Consider the following 26227-nt stretch of genomic DNA (forward strand, 5'->3'; position numbering starts at 1 on the left):
CTGAGGAGGTTTCTGAACATTTGCAGAGAGCCTGTAGGCAGGAAAAGAAGGAACTACAGGCTCCTAGAACTTATGGAAGATGACACATTTTTCTAATAAGATATATTGTAAAGATGCATGTATTTGCATGTACAGTTGCAAGAAAAAGTAAGTGAACCCCTTGGAATTACCTGGATTTCTGCATTGATTACAAATAAAATGTGGGCCGATAGTTATCTAAGTCACAATTAGAGACAAACACAATCTAACTAGACTAATAACACACAAATAGTTGTACTGTTCATTTATTTTATGGAGCACATTGCATAATTAGTTGGTTTACTTGTGTGCTTTGGGTCAATGTCTTGTTGCACCACCCAACGTCTCATCAGCTTCAGGGTCATGGACTGCTGCTCTTACAGAATCCTGTAAAATGTTTTTATACACCTTTGAATTAATTGTTCCCTCAATGATCGCAAGGCGTCCAGTCCCTGAGGCAGCAAAGCAGTCCCAAACTATGATGCTCCCTCCACCATGCTATACAGTTGGTATGAAATTTTGCTTTTGGTGTGCAGTGTTATTTTTCCTCCAAACATAGTGTTGCTCATTTGTTCTAAAAAGTTCCACTTTTGTCTCTTCTGTCCATAGAACATTTTCCCAGAAGCATTGTGTAACATCCAGATGACACATGAACGGAGGTTTTGTTTAGAGTCTTCAGTAGGTATTTTGCTTTTACCCTTGGCGTCTTTCTCACCTCTTTCAGGAGTGCTTTCGGAGGGATCTTAACAGTACACCCACTCCTAGGGAAAGTGTAAACAGTCATACATTTTCTCCATTTGTAGACAATTTGTCTAACTATATATTGATATACACCCAGGTGTTTAGAAATTATTTTGTAGCCTATTCCAGCATCATTCATCTCTATAACATGTCTTCGGAGGTCTTCTGAAAGTTGTATGCCTCGAGGCAGGGTTCACACTAACCAATCTTTGTGAGAGAAACAGGTTTGTCAGTAACCAGGCTTTACATGCCTTTATTTAATGGGCAAAGCACCTGTGAAATCTGCACTTCCAATCTAGTCTCCTTAATTGAAACACCTTTTGCCAATTAGGTCTTAGAGAAATTATTAACATAGAGATTCACTTACTTTTTCCTTGCACTGTAGGATTTTCTGAATAAAAGACATAATCAGTACAACTATTTGTGTTTTATTAGTTTATTTAATTTGTATTTGTCTATAATAGTAACTTAGCTAACAATTAGACCTCATTTTTATCACTGCAGAAACCAAGGTAATTTCAAAGGGTTCCCTTACTTTTTCTTGTTACCGTACCACTGATTTATAATGACAGATATGCTTTAAATTACTTTCTTTACAGTGGACGAAGCTGATGCTACAAGTTATCATAAGTTGCCTTTAGATCTGCCAGCATGTGCCATATTATTGAGAAAGCTACGGGCGAAACGCGCGTCGGGGCGCTATCCTATACCGCTGGGTCACACTCCACCTCCCATACATGGGTAAGTGCATACTCTGGATTTACATCGGGGGCTTTTTTGCCACTTTTTAGGCAATAAGTACTTACTTTTCAGTCACCATAGACCTTTTCAGAGCTAGGCATTTTGCCTGTTTTTCATACAATTCATACTATGTCAATGCACCCCATGTTGGAGTTACATTGAGTCATAGTAACTGTGCATACTATCAGTGTTCTCTAATATATACAGTGACTCAATGTACATTTTTGTGATCCATTTAAGGACTATTTTTGGATTCTCTGTCTATGTTATTTTATGTATTTTATTCTTGTTTCTCAATAAAGATATTTAGTTGTTTCATACATTGATATATATGGACTCTGTTTCTCCGGTTTATCAAGTTATCATAAGTTGCCTTTAGATCTGCCAGCATGTGCCATATTATGGGCAGCTCATCCATTTTTTTGTGTTGTCCAGTCTGCAATTATATTGTATATTTTTTTTTCCAATGGTAAAAAGCAGGGTATTAGAAAAGTGCTCTGATGCCAATGACATTAAGAGCTGAAACGACAACCCTGATGACTTGTAGCACCAAGCCTGAAAGTAATTAACCATGTGTGGCCAGTACAACATTTACCCAGATTTTGATCAGATTTTGGTAGACGACTGCTTGAATTTACCTAAAAGGGTATGAGCTGTAATACCAGACACAGCCCATGTACAAGAGCGATGCTCTTTTTTCAAGAAAACAAAACTTTTCTCTAATCTCATCAAACCTCTTTAGGTCATTTTGCCCTGGCACAAACCATAAAAATGACTTATTTTTGTAAGCTGAGCAATGTTGAGTGGCTTCTATGGCAGCTTAAAAGCAATAATCAAACCAAAGACATTAATAGTGCATTAGCTGTATTTGATGCCTCTTTTCTAACACTCAAACATGTACCATGCTGGAATCACAGTGCAAAGTGCTGCGAATATCTTTGCAGATCACTGCACAGTCAAGAGTATAACATCTGCTTATTATTCAGGAACAGAGATAAAGGGTATACGTGTAAATTAGTATTACAGAGAGATCAACACAGACAGCAAATGAGTTAAAAGAATTGTGAGGCTTGAAAATGGAATTGGGGAAGGAAAGTATTTGATGCATTCTCATATGAGATGTTAGATACTTTCTTCTTAAATTGTATATATTATTGCATAATTTTATCTTGTGATCAAAACTATTTGCTCTGTTCATGCATTAAAAATTTTGTAAAAAATAGTCTTCCCCCAATGTCTAATAGAAGAGTTCTTAATAGTAAGATGTTCTTTTTATAAATGTCCCTGAGAATACTTAGTTTATTTAGATATTTGATTCCTAATTTACATAAGACCATAACTGTGACATTCCTTTGGAGAAAAAAAAAAATGCCGACCCTTTTTTCTAGTCTCATACAACCCCTTTAAACATGAATAAGGTTTTTATATAGTACATTGAACTTTTTTCCTTTGTGTTGGTGGATCAGACTGATGTATCTAAAATACAATAATACAAAAATACAAATAAAAGCTCAAATATTGTAAATTACTACTGAGATTCCTTTGATATAATCCCACAGAACAATTCTCACACGTTGTTGCACGATACTTAGCAAACATTACAAATAATAGATTCTATAAGCTTAGAAGAAAGAACCTGCTTTTTTTTTTCCAGAAACAGTGCCACTTTTGTCTTTGGACTGGCTGTGTCTGGTTCTGCAGCTCATCCCCAATCATTTAAATGATGGCTAAGCTGCAGTACCACACACAACCTAAGGACAAGAGTGGCGCTGTTATTGGAAAACAAGAGTAGACTATTTTTCTAATCTGATACAACCCCATTAACCAAGGCAAGTTGAACTCAAGCTATTTCTACCAAGACCCATTGTAATTAGACCAACTATGCATAATGGATCCAAAATATAATAAAAGCAAATTGCTAAAAATATTTGCCAAATTTCTCAATATGTCTATACATATTTTAATAAAATATCATTTGTGTTTAATTTGCCACTTGATGGTTATGCTCCACTGAGTTTCCGTGTTCTAACAGGACAGAGTTACTAAACAACACTCCATGTCTTAAAAGCAGACAGAAGAAAACACTGCACAATATAGACTAACAATAAAACCAACAAGCGCAAAAACAGAAGACAGACAATTATGTACCGACTTGCTCATTGCTCTCTGCATAAGTCATTAGTAGAAAGCACTAGAGATAAGAAAATATGATTGTCTGATTTGAGTTCCACTGATTCATGAAGCAGTTTATAAATCGCTGGCCAATAGAATGCACTGGCAAATTTATTCTCCCATTGCATTCTATGGACTTGCAAATCTATGAATTGTTCAAAACAGTGAATTACACGGAGGGATTCGAGTTAAGTTCTTAAAATGTTAGTATTGACTTTCTTTACAAGGAGGTTTGATTGTTATACAATTGTATACAGCCCCCTTTGACCTCAATACGTCTCGGACACCCTAGTGGTGGAATTGACTGCCAGTGTTTTAAGAACCTGTGTATGGAAGCAAGAATCTGTATACTAAAGTGGAACACCATTCTCTAATTAATATATTTGGAAAATACTTCTATATCGCTAATAATGATTTACACAGAGAACAATGAAGCAGTAGATAACTAAAGAGGTTTTCGAGCTTAATAAATATGTGTCCAGCTTTACCTTTGCTTGAATTTGGTTAAGGACTCCAATTTCTCAATAAACCAATTCAATACATTATCGCGACATGCTAGCAAAACCCTTGACAGGTTGCCATTCACATCAAAACCACTGGGTAGCCACACATAGTCACATATAGCATAGATATCTCGTGATAAAGTAACGCATAATCATGTTTTTAATCAAAGCTGGTCATCTTGCGCCACTTATCTTAGGATATGTTGAGATAAGAGGAAAGGTAAGGAAGTACACATCTGTAAGTTTAACATAAATAATATATATTTCACCATTTTGTATTAACTGTTTTTCAGTTCCACTTTAAAAATTTCGGATTACTATCATTGGCTAAAAGCAATATTTTTTTACATCCAGAGGCTGAAAATCTGTACGAGCCTAATAAATCTCACAGGTGAGAATTCAATGCAATTGTATCCACTGCAGGCAATTCTATATGAGTTAACTACATTTGCAGCCTACAACTTCTTCCTGAGCAGTTCAAGCTGTTTAGCTCAGTGGATTGCCTATACTAGATACAATTGTAGCAAACTTATTAGCTGTGAGCAGGGTTATGCTAGGAATACTATTCTACCTCTGGATCTAACAAGAATGTTTTAATTTACTGACACCAATCAAATATCTTGCAAGTGGTAAGAAAATAAAGCATAAAAAATTGTATATCACAAAACAGCTGAACTATTAAGTTGGGGCTACATGAAGATTTTTTGGAGTGGCTGTTGAATGGTTAAAATTGGAAAGTTGCAGTCCAAAAAGTCATTCACATATGATTACATAAAACCCATGAAAACTCCTTTAATTGTTGCCTGTGAATGTTGGATGGTTTTATTGACCTTCTAACATCATAATCTCATCCTACAAGATATGTGTGCCTTCTCACTTAAAATCAATTTTAGCATATTATATTCATACTGAGTTTAAGGTTTTAGAAGAACATAATGAGCAAGTTTGAAAAGAACAGCACAACACAAACATTATTTTGCCGTCACCACTGGGGACTATTGATGGGACACATTGAATTTTAACAGCAGTGTTCAATTCAGAAGATTTACCATTTAGGACAAGTAAGCTTCCCAACAATAACACACAGAAATTCAGGATCTTTTCACATTTTGCTATTATTTGGCCTATTCATTTTTTTTCAGCCAAGTACAGTTCGACTGTACTGCAAAATACTTTACTGTAACACTCACAAAAGCTGACCTTTTCAATTTAATTACGTGTACAATGATGGCTAAATGTCAGGTTTCAGATGAAGGTTGGACATTTTGAACCTTGGATAGAGTGACAGGTATCTTTGATTCTCCAGGTGCCGGGGCCTTTGTCACAGGGTGCACATGAGCCTTAAGGTCTGCTATTCTTTCTTTGAATTTTTGTTGGAGGTACTTCTCTTCTTTGGAGTAACTTTTAGCAAAAGCAGACATTAAAAGACACGCTGCTAATGTAGTTCCCCCAATACAAAACATGATTGCGCCTGCCAATTTACAAATATCAAGTGCTCCATTGAATTGGACTGCATGGCTATCCACCACAACAAAATCATCTTCTCCAAAGGCTTCGATTTTTGGTGACACCAGAAACCCAACTGCAAGCACCGTTATACCTGTTAGCATGAGGACAATGCCCGATATGAGTCCGACCTGTAAGGAAAGTGTTCAAGGTCAGTTAGACAGCATGATTATTTGTAATAAAGCACATAATGCATTAGATATACACTACTATTCAAAAGTTTCAGGCAGTTGTGGAAAAATGGTGCAAAGTAGGAATACTTTAAAAAATAGAAGTGTTAATAGTTTTTTTTTTATAAATCAATTAGCAAAATACAAAATGAATGAACAGAAGATAAATCTAAATCAAATCAATATTTAATGTAACCACCCTTCATCTTCAAAACAGCATCAATTCTTCTAAGTACACCTGCACAAAGTAATGGATTTTGTAGAATTATACTTAGGTGTATGATTGACTAATTATACCAGATAAGTGATAATGATCCTCATTTTCATATGTAGGTTGAAACATAGTCATTAACTATAACAGAAACAGCTGTGTTGGAGGCTTAAAACTGGATGAGGAACTGCCAAACTCTGCTACAAATATGAGGTTGTGGAAGGAAGTTTAATGTCACAGGTGCACCATTGCATGATTGAGCACCGCAACAAGACACAAGGTAGTTATACTGCATCAGCAATGTCTCTCCCAGGCAAAGATTTCAAAGCAAACTGGGGATTCAAGATGTGCTGTTCAAGCTCTTTTGAAGAAGCACAAAGAAATGGTCAACGTCGAGGACCGTAGACGCAGCGGTTGGCCAAGGAAACAGTGCAGCAGACTAAAGACACATCATGCTTACTTTCCTTTGAAATCAATGTTCAGCAGTGACATCAGCTCAGAACTGGCAGAAACCAGTGGGACCTAGGGACACCCATTTACTGTTCGGAGAAGTCTGGCCAGAAGTGGTGTTCATAGAAGAATTGTGCCCAAAAACCATACCTTCAACGAAGAAACAAGGCCAAGCAACTCAACTATGAATGAAAACATTATAACTGTGGTGCAGAAAAATTGCAGCAGGTGCTCTGGACTGATGAGTCAAAGTTTGAAATATTTGGCCTTTAACAGAAGGCAGTTTGTTCACCGAAAAGCTGGAGAGCGGTACAATAATGCGTGTCTGCAGGCAACAGTGAAGCATGGTGGAGGTTCCTTGCAAGTTTGGTGCTGCATTTAAGCAAATGGAGTTTGGGATTTGGTTAGGATTAATGGTGTCCTCAATGCTGAGAAATATAGACAGATACTTATCCATCATGCAATACCATCAGGGATTCGTCTGAATGGCTCCAAATTTATTCTGCAGCAGGACAATTATCCAAAACATACAGGCAATGTCATTAAAAACTATGTTCAGCGTAAAGAAGAATAAGGAGCCCTGGAAGTGATGATATGACCCCCACAGATCTCTGATCTAAACATAATCGAGTCTGTCTGGGAATACATGAAGATACAGAAAGATTTGAGGAAGCCTACATCCACAGAAGATCTGTGGTTAGCTCTCTAAGATGTTTGGAACAACCTCCCTGCCGAGTTCCTTCAAAAACTGTGCGCAAGTGTGCCTAGAAGAATTGATGCTGTTTTGAAGTCAAAGGGTGGTCACACCAAATATTGATTTAACTTAGATTTCTCTTCTGTTCATTCACTTTGCATTTTGCTAATTGATTAAAAAAAAACATTAGCTTTTCTATTTTGTATACACTTTTGTACAGTACTGTATATTTCTTTATTTATTTTTTAGTTTATACTTTGTTAAAGAGGTTATCCAAGATAAGCATATTCTTCTACGAAATTATTTAAACATACTAGTAAATACGCTAATTAATTCCAATTAAAATAATCAACTTCTGAATAAATAAATAGTAAATAATAAAGGCTCACTGGAGGTTTTATGCGCTCTTTATAATAAGTATCCTTTATTGAAAATATGATGAGTCTAAATGACTCCGAATTCTTTAATGATCAATTGCTCAATTCCCATGATTACTCATAAGGAAATTATAATGGACTGTCAGAAGCAGTATATATCAGGTACACCTCGTGACCCATCAATCTGCTGCATACAGTCAAAGCGTCGCCAGAGACTTGCACCCGTTGACTTAACACAACCACAATGAAGGCAGAGAGAATGTTAGCTAAGATTGTTATAGAGACAGTGTGGCTGTTATAACCTCTTAACATTTTATTTTAAAGTTGTAGAAATAATCCTTTATATTATTTCACCTTGTATTATAGATACAAGCATAACTATTAATTAAAATAACTTATACACTAGGATACATATATAAATATATTTCAAGTATACAGTACATCATTTATTAGATTAATTTTATTAACTTTTCAATCTTCTTTATTCAAAACCCTATTTTGTATTCTCTATCCTTTGACATCCTGGCACCTTGATTCATATTATGGCTGCACAGGCTTTTGAAAGACCACCAGATATTTGGGGTTTGTAGTTTAAAGCCAACTTGCAGACATGCATAGTGTCATTAGAGATACAAGAATGGTTTTGTAATGATTTCAGATGGTTGTAATCAGTTCAGAGCACCTTGCTGAAGCACCTACAGTATATCGCAATTCTGCATGGCCTCAAATAAGGATCGGGAAACACCATTTCATACCAAAAGTGACAATGCCATTCCCTTTCTGGAGCTTCCTTTTGCTTATATATGATCCTCATTACTGTGTTAGTGGGGTCCACCACTCCTAGGAACTCCTGAATGCTCAAATAAGTCTTTACCAGCCTACATTATTGCTATGTATCTTTGGATACCTGACTGTAGAGGGGATCCAACTATATCTATTATCCATGCTGGTTATGTTGTGCTCCTTATTTCTACATTTCAATTTGCTTAATCAGTTAAAGGGTTTTTCCACATTCTGACAACTGATGACCTATCCAACGGATAGGTCATCAGTATATGATCGGTGCGTGTCTACTTCCGGCAATATAGTTCGGTACCACTCCAGCTGCCTCCGGGTCCCGAACGATATTGCTGGAAGCAGACAGATCTGGTCAAACAATATTGGCCGAGCTGCAGTACTACATCTCTACTCTTATTCAAGTGAATAGGAGCAGAGCTGCAGTTCTGCCGAATGGCCGCTATGCAGTGGCCGGCACCATCTGCTTCCGGCTCCAACTACTGCATACCGTTCCAAACATCCGTTGCAGCGGTGGCAGCCGGAGTGGCGGATCGGTGCGGGGTCCGGGTGTCGGACACGCACTGATCATATACTGATGACCGGTGGATAGGTTATCAGTTGTCAGAAAGTGGAAAACCCCTTTAAGAAGTTTTCTATACAATTAGTACCCTTATCTCTGTGTATTATTGTATACTCCACACATATATATGACTTATATCCATGCTATTTTTGTACATTATATATCATAATTACTGTTGGTTTCCTATGTATATCTTACTGTTTTTAATTGTTTGAAGTATCTCAGTATTATACCATCACTACAGTATGTGTTTCTAATTTGATGTGCAAACGGACACACCGCCATTATAATCATCAACATCATTATCACCATCATCATCTTCATCTGAGAAACCATTATCTTCATCTGATGAACCCTCACTATGACAGGATGGGCATACTCATTCTGTTGGTGACTGTTACTGTGTGCACCAGAACTCATTTCATGTTTTTATTTTATACTAGATTTGTACAAACTATGTATGTATTATAAAAACAACCCAATAAAAACATGTTACGACTGCGGCCGTGGACCGCTGCCGCTCATCTTCCGTGAAAATCAGCGACCGCAGCATCCTGGTCATCTGCCAGCGTCTCCTTCCCCGGAGACGCCAGCTGGCGAGGCTTTCCCATCCTGGACTGTGCTATAGGGTGCGTGCGCTCGTCCCTGGCCTTAAAGGGACAGCATGCGCTCTCTCTAAAGTTTATCTAACCTATCCCCAGATCACCCAGGACTATAAAAAGGCTCCACTCCTTGCCTGAGCGTTGTTGTAGTTTACCCATGTTCATATTTCAAATGGTCTCTTAGTTTTATCATGCTCCCAGTGTTCCTGTGCCCTGCATCCTGTATCCTGTATCCCGTGCTGTGTTTTGTTCCTGAGCCTCTCTAGTGTTGGAGTCGTGTTGTGTCGCTAGCAGTTATACGCCACATCTGGTGTCATCCACCACGTCTGGCGCTACCTGCCACATCTGCTGTTATACACCACGTCTGGTGTCATCTGTCACTCCTGGTATCATCCGCCACGTCTGGCGCTACCTGCCACGTCTAGCCCCATCTCTGCCAAAGCGTCTGCCACAGTCTGGACTATCTCAGTTACCCTTGTTCTATGAAACTTTGTATAGACTTTGCATAGACTGTTACTTGGCCAGCTGCCCCTACGCTACGGCGGAGCGGCCTAGTGGGTCCACATAACCCTTGATCGTGACAAAATAGAATAGACAGCAGTAGTAACTTAGCAGCTGGTCACAGTATGTTCAGACACATCTCATGACAAAGCAGGGTAACTTGTGATAGTTAGAGCTCATATTCATGAAATAATTGTTATACTATAGGTTATATGTTTTTAATCCATTGCTTATTTGTATTGTATTTTTTTTTAAGGCTGACTTCACACAGACTTTTTTTGGAGGAGTAAAATCTGCCTCAATATTCCGTTTGGAATTTTGAGGCAGATTTTCTCTGCCTGCACGCCGATTTTCGCTGCGTTTTTTGCCCGCGTCTATTGAGCGCCGCGGGCATAAAATGCAGCGAAATACGCTTTCTCTGCCTCCCATTGATGTCAATGGGTGGTCAGAGGCGTAAACGCCCAAAGATAGGGCATGTCCCTTCTTTTTCTCGTGAGCTGTTTTTTCCGCTCGTGGGAAAAAAAACACCTCCGCCTCACATTGAAATCAATGAGAGGCATTTTTGGCTGTTTTTTGGCACATTTTTTGGCGCGGTTTTGGTAAAAAAAACTTGTCAACAGACTCTGTGTGAACTCCCCCTAACTCTAATGAAATAAATATTTTTAAAAACAAAACTAGTCTCAACAAAATGTTGACCGTCCCAAATGTGACTGCAAATCATGAACAATGAGATCTAGTGAGTGCAATAATTAAGCTCCTATAAAAACAATCTCTATGACTTGTGATATGAGTGGTATGTTATAATAATGTTTAGGCAATGAAGACTACTTACCTTCCAGATAATAGAGCTCCACCTACTTGGCGATCTCTGAATCTGAAAATCATCATCATATTCCCATATTGAAGCGGTACAATCCTCATAAAATTGGTGCAGATAGGACCGAACTCCATAGCGATGGTAACCTCCTTCAGGAGTATTTTGTGACTGCTTGGACCCACAGATGTCAGCACATGAACTCATCCTTATGACCTGAAATTACAGACATTAATGAAATATTGTATGGCAGAAACCATTGGACAATTCACAAATAGATTTTAACCATAGACAGAACTGTAAAAGGAAAATGCTTTGCTGGCTTAAAGTATGGGTAATCTACAGGGCTATGTTTAGCTTGTACAAGAGATTATCATTTTTTTTAATTAACCAATGTTTTAACACGTGGGTTACAAATAATTCTGGTGTTCTGCAGAGGTGTCTTAAAGGTTCTCCAAGGTGAATATGTTTTGTTTTTTAAATGGTGACTCCAGTAGCTGCGGTGCAATAAAGGTATGTAACATAGTTTGTCGGGCTGATGGCTAAATGGACTTTAAAAAGTAAATAAAAAAGTGTTTTCGGAAGAGCTCTTACTTGCTTCCTTCCTCCACTCTCCTTGCTAAGACATACAAAGTGTATTATTATTTGGCAGGTGGATAGAATAGGCCTCCAATATAAAAACTGTCCATAGTAACCAATAAGGGTAATTTAGAAGAATAAACCTAAACTATAGGGATGCATTCACATGGTGTGGTTTTGCCACGGTTTTAGCCGCACGACCGAAAAAATGTACTGAATAACGCATGCATTTTTCTGAAGCAGTCTTCGGCGATGCGACAAAAAACATAGCAAAACCGCACCATGTGAATACACACTTACTGCCTTACTTTCTTTGTTATAGTTTTAATCAAGTCCATTGAGAACAGGAGAAATCTTCCCCATGGGAAAAATAAGACATCATGCCAGTGAAATTTGGAATAAAACAAAGACTGAAGTTAATATGAATTGTAATTGAAGGTAATGCAGACATGTTTATTTAAAGGGTAACTGAACGTTTAACAAACTTTTGACATGTCATAGTGACATGTCAGAAGTTTTGATTGGTGGGGGTCCGAGCACTGGGAACCCCACCAATCGCTAAATCGAAGCTAACCCACTTCGTTTCTGTTCGGCTTTTTTCTTGGAAATCAATGTATCGGAGTACGAGCTCAATAGAAAGTCTATGAGCCCGTACTCCGATACATCGGCTTTCCGGAAAAAGCCAGGCAGAAACTAAGAGGAGGAGTGGAGTGGATTTCCTTCTGTATCACAGGAGAATGATTTCACTTTCATATTAGCAGAGTTAGGACTAAATCTCAAGAATTTTTCTTCTTTTCTGGGAGGCTGTAACTGATAGAAAAGGAGCTGTTTCTATGCAAAATGTGAATGGAATGGAAAAGTGGAACCTTGTTCTCAGATTAGGCCAAGAGTACGGTTCAGCGAATCAATTAACCTGTTTTGCTGTTTTGTAAATTTGCTGGTCAATCCCCTATTTTTGTCAAACATTTACCAAATTCAGATTACAAACCTGGTGAATTAATTTACCAATGTAACCAAATTGGAGACAAATCAGAAAAAAAAGTAATAGTGTGTATTATGCTGCCCAGCTAGAGGAGTAGGCTTCATCTTCTTGTAAAGGGTTAATCTGCTAGAGGAGGAAGAGGAATCAGCTGCTTGAAAAGGGTTAATCTGTTAGAGAAGCACCTAGCTGCTAGTAAAGGGTTAATCTGTAAGATGAGGGGACTGCTGCTTGTAAAGAATTCATCTGCTAGAGGAGACTGTTGCTTGTAAAGGGTTAATTTTCTAGAGTACTATGATACATCTGCCTGTAAAGGGTTAATCTGCTAATTGAAGAGGAATATAGCTGCTTATAAATAGTTAATCTGCTAGACAAGAAGGATTCAGCTGCTTGTAAAGGGTTAAGCCCAATTCACATGGCAGGGATAGTTGGCCGTGCAACATCACACGGCCGCAGTAAAAGCAATAGACCCAAAATGGGGTAAACCGGGCCTTCAAAAAATGGAACATGCCCTATTTTGAGCAATTCTCACGGCCGCATGGCTCCCATATAGTCTATGGGGTTGTGTAAAACACGGCCGTCACTTGGATGTGATCCGAGTGACAGCTGTGCTTTCTGCCGCTCGCTCCCTCCTCCTCCTCCTCACTGTGCAAAGTGCATGTGAAAAGGAAGAGGAGGATATTTTTTTGCTGTAGATAGTGCCACAGCCCCCATGTAGATAGCATCCCCCCTGTAGATAGCGCCACTGTAGCTCAATGTAGGAGTGGAATCCCTCCCGTTATCTGCTATAGGAGGAGTAGACAGCTGCTTGTAAAGAGTTAATCTTCTATAGGGGATAGCTGCTTGTAAAGCATTAATCTGAGTATCACTACATACACACAGAACCAGTAGCCGTCACTGAGGAGAAAGCTGTGACAGGATTTACCTCTGCTGCTGCTGCTTCTTCTAGCCTCCTCCATAATACACTGTAATCCATTACATTGCTGCTAATACAACGAAGTAAGATAGAAGCACAGATCTCCCCTATGTTATCTGCTAGAGAAGGAGAAAACAGCTGCTTGTGAAGGGTTAATCTGAGTATCACTACTGTACATACACACAGAGCCAGCAGCACTCACTGAGGAGAAAGCTGTGACTAGGGATGGAGTAGGACTGAAAAGCAGCCCTGTCACACAAACCCCACCAGCGCACATGCAATACAACCCCCTACCCAATACCGTGGAAAAATAGCATCTCTGCAATGCACACTGCATAAAAATTTGCTTTGCTTGGTCATGCCCTTGCCACTCCCTTAAATATGTAAACCACATCATCAACACAAGAAGGAAAGTTAGGCTTCGTTCACATCTGCATCAGAGCTCAGTTCAGGCGTTCCATCGAAGCTTTCCGTCAGAACGGAAACCTGACTCAAACAAACGGAAACCATAGGTTTCCGTTTGCATCACTATTACTTTCAATGGTGACCGATTCAGTGCAAATAGTTTCAGTGTGTCTCCGTTGTGCAAGTATTCTGTCGTTTTGACGGAGGCAATACTGCAGTAGACTACGGTAAGTGCCATATGTTGTACCCATACAGTAAAAGTTTTCCCACACAGTAATATTGATCTTTTCAGTGCCCCCAAACAGTAATAATGCCCCATTTTGGACCTAAACAGTAATAGGGCTCCTCTTAGTGCCCCTTTGTACCCCCACACAGTAATAATGCCTACCATTGCACCTCGAATAAAGTAATTATGCCCCCTTTCTGCACCACAAGCTCATATGTTCAGCACCTACAAAGGTCATATAAGCCCCTACAATAGTCATACGCGCCATCAAAGGTAATATTAGTGGCTGATATGACCTTTGTAGGTGCGTGTGACTTCTTTAGGGGTGTATATAATTAGCCCCTACAGAAGTCATATCAGCCTTGGTCATATCAGCCCCTAGTAGTAAATGACTTAATCTTTCATGTATCAGCCTCTAGTAGTAAATGACTTAATCTTTCATGTATCAGCCCCTAGTAGGGCCCCTGGGAATTGTTTCTGTGGGTTAGTGTTATTGACTTTATATATCATATATTATAGTGTTCAAACATTGTGGGCAAATCTGGGGAGTAGAGAGGAAAGTCACTGCTGTACACAACCAGGTCGCAGCCCACGGGAGCCAGCTTGCAGAGAAGAGGAAACAATAATTCTTGACCACACACACTGACTGTCTGTAACTCAGTGACTGACGGAACGGTACGAGAGAGAGTAGGTGGTGGAGGCGGAGCCAAAAACAGAGTTGCCGACGACGGCCATTGCTAGCTCTGCACAGAAAGTCCTGACGCTTGCCAGAGTCAAAACTTTGTGTGCGCCATGGCCGCAGCACACAAGGTGAATGTCATGACACTAGCCCTTGTGCACCCAGGCCAGGCAGTTCTGCATCAGGATTCAGGAGCCTACTGCTATCAAATTGATTTATACCAGGAACGGTTGGCCCACTAGTAAAGCGGCCCACAGGGAATCTGCCCGGTCAAGCAGGTTGTCAGTCTGGGCCTGGCTGTGACAGGATTTACTTCTGCTGCTCCTTCTACTAACCTCCTCCACTAGCTGCCCCATAATACACAGGAATCTATCTTACATTGCTGGAAATATAACAACATCCAGTGTGACGTAAGATAGCAGCAGAGATGTTTACTGTACACATGCTGGAGACTCACAGTCTTCCCCTACACAGTGTACTCTCCCAGCTCAGAAGCAAGAAGTCTCACAGAGCAGTCAAAAGGTTGACTGACTGCTCGCTGCTGCCAACTTCAGTTGATGTTGTCTCCCTTTCTTAACCCCTTACCGACCTATGATGAAAATACACGTTATGGAGCGAGGGGGTGATGTTTGGAGCGGGCTCACACCGCAGCTGTCAGCTCTTTATTACAGCTGACAAGCTGCTCTAACAGACAGAAACAGCAATAGCGCTGTTCTGGGCCGTTTAACTAGTTAAATGCCGCGGTCAATAGCGACCGCGGCATTTAAACTGTTAGAAGGAGGCGGGCGGACCCCTCAGACAGCCCAATGAGCCCCCCGCAGCGGGATCATGGGTCCCCGATGCTTGTCATGGCAGCCCAGGGGACTAATAATGGCCCCGAGGTCTGCCTTTTGTCTGCCTCTGGTAAACTATGCCTCCAGCACGGCTTATCAAAGCCCTGTAAAAATGACAATATACTGCAATACGTTAGTATTTCAGTGTATTGTATCAACGATGTAACGATCGCTTTTTTCCAAGTCCCTAGGGGGACTAATAAAATCTCTAAAAAAAGTTATATACATTTTTTAGAAGTGTAAAAAAAAGACAAAAATATTAAAAGTTAAAAAAAAAAACTTTTCCCATTTTTCCCCAAGCACAATGTAAAAAAAATAAATAATAAATAAAAAAATAAATAAAAAATATTGGTATTGCCGCGTCCGTAAAAGTCTAAACTATTACAATATAACATTACTTAACTCGCACGATGAACGGCGTAAAAAAAAACACCTATTAAAACACCCGAATCTTTTTTTGGTCACCTTAGGGCTAAAAAAATAAAAAGTGATCAAAAAAATGTATCTACCAAGAAATGATACCAATAAAAACTACAGCTCGTCCCACAAAAAATAAGCCCTAACGCCACTCAATCGATGGAAAAATAAAAGTTATGGCTCTCAGAATGTTGTGAAACAGAACAATTTTTTTTAACAAATAGTTTTTTCTTTGTAAAAATAGTAAAATATAAAAAAACCTTTATACATTTGGTATCACTGAGTAAAGTTAAGTTGTTGTTTTTACCGCAGGGTGAAAGCCATAAAAACAAAACAAAAAACAATGGAGAAATTAATATTTTTTTTCCATTTCCACCCCACAAAGAATTTTTTTCCATTTCCCAGTACATTATATTTTACTTTAAATGCTGTCAAAAGAATCTACAGCTCCTCCCGCCAAAAATAAGCCCTCACACCACTCTATTGACAGAGAAATAAAAATGTTATGGTTCTTAAAAGGAGGGTGGTGAAAAACTAAAAACGTAAAAACAAAAAATGGCTGGGTCTTTAAGGGGTTAAAGTGCCAAAGCTTTTATCACTAAATTAAAGAGGAAGCTTTTTTATTTCCCCAATTATATTTATTTGAGAAAGGTTTTATATTTCTTTTTTTCTATTACTTCTTGAGCTTTGCCAGTGATCTCTTTAAAACACATTTTGTGAATCTTCTGACACGTCACTCAATTCCTTTTGGAGCTAGCTGGAGATTTCCTGCAATGGAATTTTAATGCGTTCACACCATTGAAAGGGTGGAATGATAATTGTGTCAGAGATTTATAGCAACGGAAGAGTTCAGACAAATTACTTAGGTGAATATCCTATTTAAAATGTAGGTTCTCTTTTCAGAAGTAGCTGGTAAACCTAAAGATGAACATATTCTTCCAGAAGTATTGAACTTTTGTTTAAAAAAAAAGAATACAAGTGTTAAAAATTAAGAAATCCATTAATAGTTTGAACCTTCCCTTTAAGAACCCAGTTACATAAAATATTTATTATTGCTAAAGATATTCATATACAACACAATCACAATTTCACAAAAAGATAATAGGATGATGGCATATCCACAGGGTATGCAATAAATGCCTTAACGGTGCGCGTCCCACCTCGGTGCTCTCCATTGAAGTCTATGGAAGTTATGGAAAGAGTTGTGTGTTGCTTGCTTTCCATAACACCCAGTGGAGAGGGCCACACACAAGCATAGCCACCTCTTCATTGAATGCAATGGAGAATGAGTTACCCCAATAAGTAATGGTCCCAGAAGTGGGACCCACATCTTTCAGACATTTATGACATCTGCTGTAGAATGCCATAAATGCTTAGGATGGGAATACCTCTTTAACTTTTCTTTATTCCTTTTATATTACTAATTAAGCCTCCTTGGGCTGCTAAGTTTTTATTAAGGATGAAGTTGGAAGAACACAAATTGTATTCGCAAGGGTTCCGCTTAGCACAATAAACATTGCACTTAGTGGTATAAGACTGAAACTTTGTAAATACCTTTTAACTACATGAATCCTCAGTGCTCTCCCAGGGCTAATTGTATACATCAACTAATAGCCTCTTAATACTGTCTACTGCTAGTAGTTGCTTATAGAAAGATTTATATGCTGTCCATAAATATCTGAGCTAACAACTGTTTCTCTACTTTTAAAAATACTTTTGACATGTTTATTGAAAAGAAGAATTTAAGAAATAATTGATGTATTTATAAAACCCAAAAGAAGCGTGTGATGGTTGCCATTTATGCTTTAGGGGCCCTTCCCACAGTACAGTAAGAAAATGTGCCTGACAATGGTGCTTAGAAATTACACAGCTGTTTATGCACACCCATACATGTTTCCCAAACAGGGGTCCCCAAAACACAGCGCCAGCCGTCGCTTTTGCAAGAGGAATGTTACACTGATTTCAGCCTAGTTAATGAAGTTTGGCATAAAGGCAAGCAAAGCAAATCTTGGCGAGAGTACAGCAGTGACGAAGAATTATAGAATACTTTTTAGGCCCTCACCAAGCTTCACTGAGGTAGAGGTAGTACTAGGGATTTCTGTGAAGGGGAAACACTTCTCAGGTTTACACTTTATTAAAAATTTAAAATGCTGTACACAGTACATTTAATGCATTTCCTATATGGCAGTGGCGTAACTACCGCTGTAGCAGCCCCAGCAGCTGCTATGGGGCCAGCGGCATGAGGGGGCCTGTGCCGGCACGTGCCCCCACATGGCCGGAGGTTCTGCTAGCAGCCGCTATGGCTGCTACAGCGCGACGCCACTGAACACTACGGCAGAGCAGGGAGGTATCTCTCCACTCTGCCATTAAAGGAGTTGTTCCTACAAAACACATGTATCCCCTATCCACAGGATAGGGGATACATGTGTGATCGCTGGGACCCCCAGCGATAAGGAGAATGGGAACCGAAAGTCCCCCGAAGTTCTCCATGAGAAAGCTCTGACTTCCGGGGTCTGTGTCGGCAGCTCTGTAGAAATGGATGGAGCACCGGTCGCGCTTGTGCGCATGCGTGACAAGCGCTTCTGTGGATAGGGGATACATGTCTTTTGTGGGACAAATCATAGGCTACAGGCTGTTGGGGCTGTATGGCGTTATCTACAGGGGGGGCTGTATGGTGCTATATACAGGGGGGGCTGTGTGGCACTATATACAGGGGGGCTGTACGGAGTAATATACAGGGGGGCTGTATGGTGCTATATACAGGGGGCTGTATGGTGCTATATACAGGGGGGGCTGTATGGAGCTATATACGGGGGGCTGTATGGTGCTATATACAGGGGGACTGTATGGTGCTATATACAGGGGGGGCTGTATGGTGCTATATATAGAGGAGCTGTATGGCACTATATACAGGGAGGGGGCTGTATGGCGCTATCTACAGGGGGGCTGTATGGTGCTATATACAGGGAGGGGGCTGTATAGCACTATCTACAGGGGAGGCTGTATGGCGATTTATACAGGGAGGGGGCTGTATGGCGCTATCTACAGGGGGGCTTTATGATGCTATATACAGGGGGGCTGTATTCCGCTATATACAGGGGGCTGTATGGTGCTATATACAGGGGGGCTGTATGGCGCTATATATGGGGGGGCTGTATGATGCTATCTACAGGGGGACTGTATGGTGCTATATACAGGGGGGCTGTATGGTGCTATATACAGGGGAGCTGTATGGCGCTTTATACAGGGAGGGGGCTGTATGGCGCTATCTGCAGGGGGGCTGTATGGTGCTATATACAGGGGGATGTATGGCGCTATATACAGGTAGGGGGCTGTATGGCGCTACCTACAGGGGGGCTGCATGGCACTATCTACAGGGGGGGCTGTATGGCGCTATATACAGGGGGATGTATGGCGCTATATACAGGTAGGGGGCTGTATGGCGCTATCTACAGGGGGGCTGCATGGCGCTATCTACAGGGGGGGCTGTATGGTGCTATCTATAGGTGGGCTTTATGGCGCTTTATACAGGGAGGGGGCTGTATGCCGCTATCTACAGGGGGGCTGTATGGTGCTACATACAGGGGGCTGTGTATGGCACTATCTACAGGGGGGCTGTATGGTGCTATCTACAGGGGGTGCTGTGTGGAAGAATCTACAGGGAGTCACTATCCACAAGGGGAGGTTGTGTGGCACCCAAGGGAGGGGGGACCCCCAGTCAAAAGTTTGCTATGGGGTCCAGTCTTTCCTAGTTACGCCCCTGCTATATGGGCACAATTATACATGCCAGCCAAAAGTTGGTACGAAAGTATTAATGTCAGATAATCATGGGCTGTTGTCCTGGGACAGCACTTAGCATATGCCAAAATTTCTGGAATAAAATATATAACATGTTTAAAAGGAAAGTCAACTTTTAAATGATATTTTTAAGACTTGTGAGTTATTTAATATCACAAAACCTACTGGCAGCCACGCTTTTGCGGTTTTGCTTTTACATGAATGTGATACATTGTTGGACCTCAGATAACAATTATGCAATCAAACTTCCCTGAGGAACATGACTGTCAAATTTCAAGTAGTGCAATTGGCAGAAATTTTACTTTATCTTTGGAAATAAATGAAAAACAAGTCATTATATAACTAATTAAGAGTGCAAAATAAATGTATGTGTATGCAAAGTTTTACATTGAGATGTTGTAAAAAACAGATCTATGCACAGATTACATAGCCTTGTATGGAGTCCCATTCTTCTCATTACACATATACTGTGCTATGAGATAGACCTTAAAGATAGCCTGGATTCAACAAAACAAGCTATTGTTACCATAATCAAAAAAGGTAACAACTCATACAACACATGGAGGATGCACAGGGGCATAGTATTAAGAGGTAGTGCCTGGTCCCTGTATACTCAGGGGCCCAAAGCTCCCTATGCCATGTAAGAAGATCCCAGTATTATAGGTGGCAAATGGTAGGTTACAGATTTTGCACTCAGGTGGCTCAGGAGCTCCAAGTTATGCCCCTGGGGATGCAGTGTTATGTTCAGCAATGAACCAACGCTATCTTATAAACTACAATTAAAAGCTGGCCTTTTTTTAAGAGTTAGGGATTACCGTTTAAATGTCATTTTAATAAAATCAATAAAAAGTTACCACCCCCTGCCTCTTCTGCCACTACAGGCCTGGGACCATCATTGCCAGCCTACCCCTCACTAGCGACAATATATTTTGAGTTGATTGTGTTATGTTTTCTGTATATTGTTATATTATTGAAATCATACAGTAAATGAAAAACAAGTTATCAACCCTACAGTGGAAAACCAGAAACCCATTAAGCAAATGTACTCCATGTAAATGATCAGTTCTTATATGTCTCTCACATGTCCCAGTTGTTTTTATAACTTCTCATATAAAAGGCACCAAATTCAGACCAGATTAAATCTCAAAATGTGTCCTTATGATGCATATTTGAATTAAAGTACAAAGAAGACATAATTATATGAAGGGTTATAGAATAATATGTGTTGTGGCGCAATATGAATATATTAATCAGAAAACAGTGAGCTTTGAAGACCTTCAATGTCCTTGGACGATGCTGTATAATATTTCAAAATACTACTCTTTGTTTAGTTAAATGGGTAGTTTATTAGTTTCAGCATGTAATGTTCTGACACTTTACCGTGTAGTCTCTGCATATACTGTATGATCTCATAGAACTACTTTTGATAGACCCCAGTTTTTGTTTTTTTACACACTCCTGTCCATAACATGATTTTGTGGACAAGCGGCACACATAGACCTCTATGAACATCGCTTGTCCATACAATCACTGTTTGGATGTGGATCTGAAAACAAACACCGCCACGAACCGGGGGGCAATGGGTTGCTATTAGATTTGTCTTGGGGCCAGGCTTTGGTGTGTAGTGTAAGGGATTATGTAGTTGTCACTCTTAAACTCCCATAAGGAGAGATGGTCTTTGGCAAAAGGCAGTGGTCTCAAACCTGTGGTGACAGCTGGAGAGCCATGGTTTGGAGACCACTGCTGTTGGAAATTCTCAAGTTGCAAATTCCAGAAAAGCCTTTAAAAGCAACAGCTGCCGGCAGACAGACTGAGAAAACAGAATTGCATTACAGAGTCATCAGGAAGACTGGAGTTGGACTTGTAGAAAGTCAAGCCAGGCTGCATATGTTCTCCGATGGTAGTTACGCATGGATCAGAGCAGGCAGTGTTTGCAGGCAGTTATCAGCAATAGGTTATTATGATAGGTTAGCATAATGGCCTACATAATTGCCTATTCAACAGAGTCAGCATATACAGAAGGAGATCCACAGAATCACTGGCCATTCTTACGAGAAATCCTGTGTGCTGACCCATTAAATCCCACATCTAGGGGCAGAGCACCAGCAGCAACCTATGAGAGCCTATGAAACATGTCCCATCCAGGACCATGTGGCCAGAGGAGGACAAGAGCAGTGTTCTGTTAGCAGGTAGGGCTGGCCATCTATAGCATGGCCCACTAGGTTTGGCTTATCGGTACAATCACATACAGACCACCATGCTGTGCAGTCATCATGGTCTTGTCATACAGGGACTGCCTTCCAAAGTTTCAATAAATTGCTCAGAATAAGGTTTTGGGGCACATGCAAGACATCTTAGATGTTAAATACAACCATTGTAAACCTCCTTTGAGTATAGTGAACTTTTTTTTTGCTCATTCTAGAATGAAATTACATTTTCACTTCCCATCACAAAGAAAACCTTGGACAGGTAAATATGGCAGGAGAGACAATATGAAGAAGCAGCCCTCTAATTCTCATTATTTTCAAGCAAGCATTTTCATTGAAGTGTATAAAATGTTTTGTGTTTGAAGGTGGCTTTTCTAGAATGGCATTTACCCGATGCCAGCTGCTGCTATTATTATATCTGAATGTAGCCATGAGGCCCCAAAATGTTATTCTCTACACTTTTGATTTAAAAAAATGCAGAATTCAATGTTTTCGTATTCTGTAAAATAATAGAAATGAAAGTAAAATGCAAACACAGAGAAAGTCAAATCAAAGGGAGAGGGATATGGGGAGATAAAGTCAGTGCAAAGCAGATCTGCCGGGAGGAAGTGGTGGGTGGAAAGCTAACATTTGTGTCCCTCCTCCCCCAGTCATATGACTATGAATATAGGTTTAGTACTGATCATTCTGCTCCTTAGCAACTAGGAACTGTAAGCTGGGAACGCTAATAAGCCCAGAAATCAGGCAGGCAAATAAGGTTAGCACCCGCGTCCGTGTTCCTTTCAAACATATGACAACTGCCAGAGCCCATTTCCCACTATGATATTGAGCGCTGGGAAGTCAGACTCTGACGTCTATGTGCAAATGACTCCAGAAGAGCTTCAAATATGCAAAGACTGGAGTCACATTCGCTTTATTCAGATCGGGTTTCCATGGAAGTGAATTATACACAGAAAACCTGATATATATAGTGCACTCACCACCTTATAGTAATCAGTCAGGTCAGTATTTTATCTGTAATTACCGATCCGTAATTGCGGATAAAAATTATGGTCGTGTGCATGAGGCCTAAAAACTACACATAAAGCCATTATAAAAAGAATCGTACGGCACCTACTTGTTAAAGCGGTTCTCCGGTTTCAGCCAAGGAATATTATTTTATGTATAACTTTTAATTTTACAATATACTTTCTGTATTAATTCCTCTTGGCTTTCAGGATCTCTGCTTGTTATTATTGAGTAGGAATATTCATTGCTTACTTCCAGTGGAAAAAATTCTGTCCATCGTCATGTGATGGACACACAGGTGAACGGCTCATTACAGTGTGTGTATCAGAGCTGTGTTTTCTAATGATCCCAGCACCTGTATGTCCATCACATGACCATGGACGGAATCCTTTCCACTTGAAGTAAACAATGAATATTACTACTGAATGACTACAAGCAGAAATCTTGAAAATTGCGAAGAATTAATACAGAAAGTATATTGGAAATTTGTATAACTTTAAATTATACATAAAATAACATTCATTTTCTGAAACTGGACAACCCCTTTAAGCAAACTTGACATGATAGCGCAAGATATATACAAAATCTCTCCCATTGTATTATATTTAGTCCCAGACGCAGAAGTATGACTTTTCTGAGATCACTATTTTATTTTATAAAAAGGATTCTGTATGTGCTACTTGCTGGCTCACTAGAAAAAAATTAAATCCGGCTCAAAAATGAAATAATTTAATAATAGAATAATAGATACAATCCGGACAATTTGTAATCTGAAAAATTGACATCCCATATATGTGTTCTACAATCTTCATACAAGTTTTTCTTCATCACTTGGCACTTACTTTCTTATACAGATATATAATAGCTGAGTTTATCTGTTGGCATATTATTATTATTTATTATATACGGTTTGTATAGGATTACAGGTGAACCTACTGTGACACAATAAACTATTACAATGCACAAATGTGTCCCGTGCAAACTCAGCTCTGCTACATCTGTAAGTGTAAATCATTTCATACTGACATTATCTACCCATGACTGTTTTAAGACACAATAACACAGTTCTGTAGGTGATTCTACACAACAGAAGAATTCAGTGACTATTATATAATACAGGAGTCTACACAGACAGCTGAATGTTGCTCCTGTTTGTGGGTCGTAGTATGTCTCAGCCACATTAATGTCACCAATCATGACCAATAAATGCAGGAGCACGGGCTTGTACAGGAAAGGGTCGTTCCTAGAACATCTGTTGTGTGTGGGAGGCAGTGTCCCTTCCCCTGTTTGTCCTTCACTGGCGTCCTGTTGCTCCACAGAGCCCTCTCCATGGTGCTGAAATCGATTCGAACGCTCAGAGCACGTAAGTGATGACGTCACTGCCCTCCATCTGTTTACCCATCAATGTCCTGCCTCATATAGAGCTATGCAACCAGGCAGATCCTCTATATTGCATGCAGCCATACTGACCTCTTCTACCTGTTCATTATCTATGTATAATATATATGTACATACAACTTTATGTGCAATATATATATATATATATATATATATATATATATATATATATATATATATATATATGTATATATTTATATATATACATATATATATATATATATATGTATATATTTATATATATATATATATATATATATATATATATATATACATATATATATATATATATATAAAACGATATCAGTATGTAAGAGCCTATTATAAGCAGATAGCATAAGTGTTAACATCACTGGTACAGTCGGTATCCATATAATGCCAGGGTATATGTGCCCATGCCTTGCTGCCAATACAGTGAGCTCTATTGCTGCTGCCCTGTAAAGGAAGGGGGTGCTGTGGTTACCTTTCCCTGGGACCTGCTGTGCCGGCTGAGCTGTTCTGCTAGCAGCAGATCTCTCCTGGTTCGGGTCCCATCCCTCTGAGCCTCTCTAGCCTCAGACACCACGTATTATCTCCGAGCCCCGCTCCTTGTGCCTGCGCACTGAGCTGCTGAGGCTGCCTTGTCTGATGTGGAGGACAGTACATTACACAGGACTGCTCTCATCTACAAGGGGAGGGTCTGCAGGCAGCAGGGTGACACATACAGGCGAGAATAAAGTCTACAAAGTGCTTACCCACAATCTACTCATTAACAGCAATGCCTTATAATAAACCCAGTGCCCTACTGCTTTATATGTCGCTCAATTGTAGGATTTTCTATGGGTAATAAGTAGGGTAATGCTGGGGAAAATGTTCCATAAGTTTCATTTACTACTAGAATCCCTCTAAATCATTGTATTCACTCTTTGTTTGGAAATAATCACTAGATATGCAAATGATAAGGGTCCGACTGCTTATAGCTAAAATGCAGGGGCTGGAATATGAATGAAAATTAAATATAGGTATGTATAAAAAGCTGGAGCGTTGTTTACATTTTTTTTTAAAGTGGGATTGCATCGAAAAGAGATTATTTTGATCAGATGTAAGTTGTCGCAATAAGAAAACAAAGGATGAAGCTATGTTAAAAAAGTCATGTTCATAGGATATAATAGTCACTGGAAGATGAACATATAAATGGGGATTACTAATACAATCATTTTTAGAAGGTATACACCATCGATATATATTTGACATTATTTATTATGCTTGCATACAAATATTAGCTATTCTATGTGCATACTGTGATTATGTGCTGTCAAGTGGGCTTTACATCATTACATACAGTAAATAGAAAGGACTGGCATCGGAAGGATAAGCGAGGGCAAATCACCTGCCAACACTTAGCTTGGGATACATTAACAACTTTGTCACAGCTATGTTGTGGCTGTAGGCAGGCAATTTTCAGTTGTAAGTTTTTTGTGTGCTCTTCTAATCAGATCATAACATATCAAGCCATATATAAATGATCTAGTTTAGACCGCTGAGCATTGGCTAAAAACTGTATCTGTGTCTCCTGGCATGATAATTACATTTTTTCAGAGCAGCAGTAAAGGCTAAAAGAAATCTACCATCACAGATAATTTCTCAGCATCTAAGTCCATGCCGCCATTGGTGCCAACTCTACAACCCTCCTGGGAGTTCTGGAGGTAGATCTCCTGCATGGCCCTCAGATGCCATTGCCTTAGCGAAAGATGGGTTCTCGGATTCCCTCTCGGAGTTGCTTTAACATATTGAAACGCTCTTTAGAGGGAAACTGGCAAGACACGAATACCCAAAAAAATCTATCCCTCTAGTTCTTCAGTATGCTTTCAAGGGTGCTCTAGTATTGATAAAACTTTTACGTATATGGTGGACTTTCCCGTTGGCTGTAACTTTTTGGAATCAAA

General features: G+C 39.7%; 1 protein-coding gene and 1 long non-coding RNA gene across 2 annotated transcripts; both read right to left on the bottom strand.

Moving 5' to 3' along the window:
* Positions 1-1179: 1179 nt before the first annotated feature.
* On the bottom strand, positions 1180-3087 carry LOC142651624 (uncharacterized). The gene is made up of 2 exons (XR_012847653.1): positions 1874-3087; positions 1180-1394 (listed from the first exon to the last, which is right to left on the bottom strand). It is a non-coding gene; the product is annotated as an uncharacterized LOC142651624 (long non-coding RNA).
* Positions 3088-4317: 1230 nt separating this feature from the next.
* Positions 4318-24945, bottom strand: NRSN1 (neurensin 1). The gene is made up of 3 exons (XM_075826576.1): positions 24766-24945; positions 10876-11073; positions 4318-5812 (listed from the first exon to the last, which is right to left on the bottom strand). Exons 2-3 carry the CDS (start codon positions 11062-11064, stop codon positions 5414-5416), a joined length of 588 nt encoding a protein of 195 aa, XP_075682691.1. The 5' UTR covers positions 11065-11073; positions 24766-24945; the 3' UTR covers positions 4318-5413.
* Positions 24946-26227: the final 1282 nt, after the last annotated feature.

Source organism: Rhinoderma darwinii, chromosome 5 (assembly GCF_050947455.1).
Source record: "Rhinoderma darwinii isolate aRhiDar2 chromosome 5, aRhiDar2.hap1, whole genome shotgun sequence".
In the NCBI taxonomy this organism is placed as follows: Eukaryota; Metazoa; Chordata; class Amphibia; order Anura; family Rhinodermatidae; genus Rhinoderma; species Rhinoderma darwinii.

What these genes read in the sequence shown, in the direction of transcription:
- NRSN1 (XM_075826576.1), bottom strand. Translation starts at nt 11,064, where the DNA reads ATGAGTTCATGTGCTGACATCTGTGGGTCCAAGCAGTCACAAAATACT. An exon ending in GGAGCTCTATTATCTGGAAG is followed by an intron (nt 5,813 to 10,875) that starts GTAAGTAGTCTT and finishes CTTTCCTTACAG; the next exon opens with GTCGGACTCATATCGGGCAT.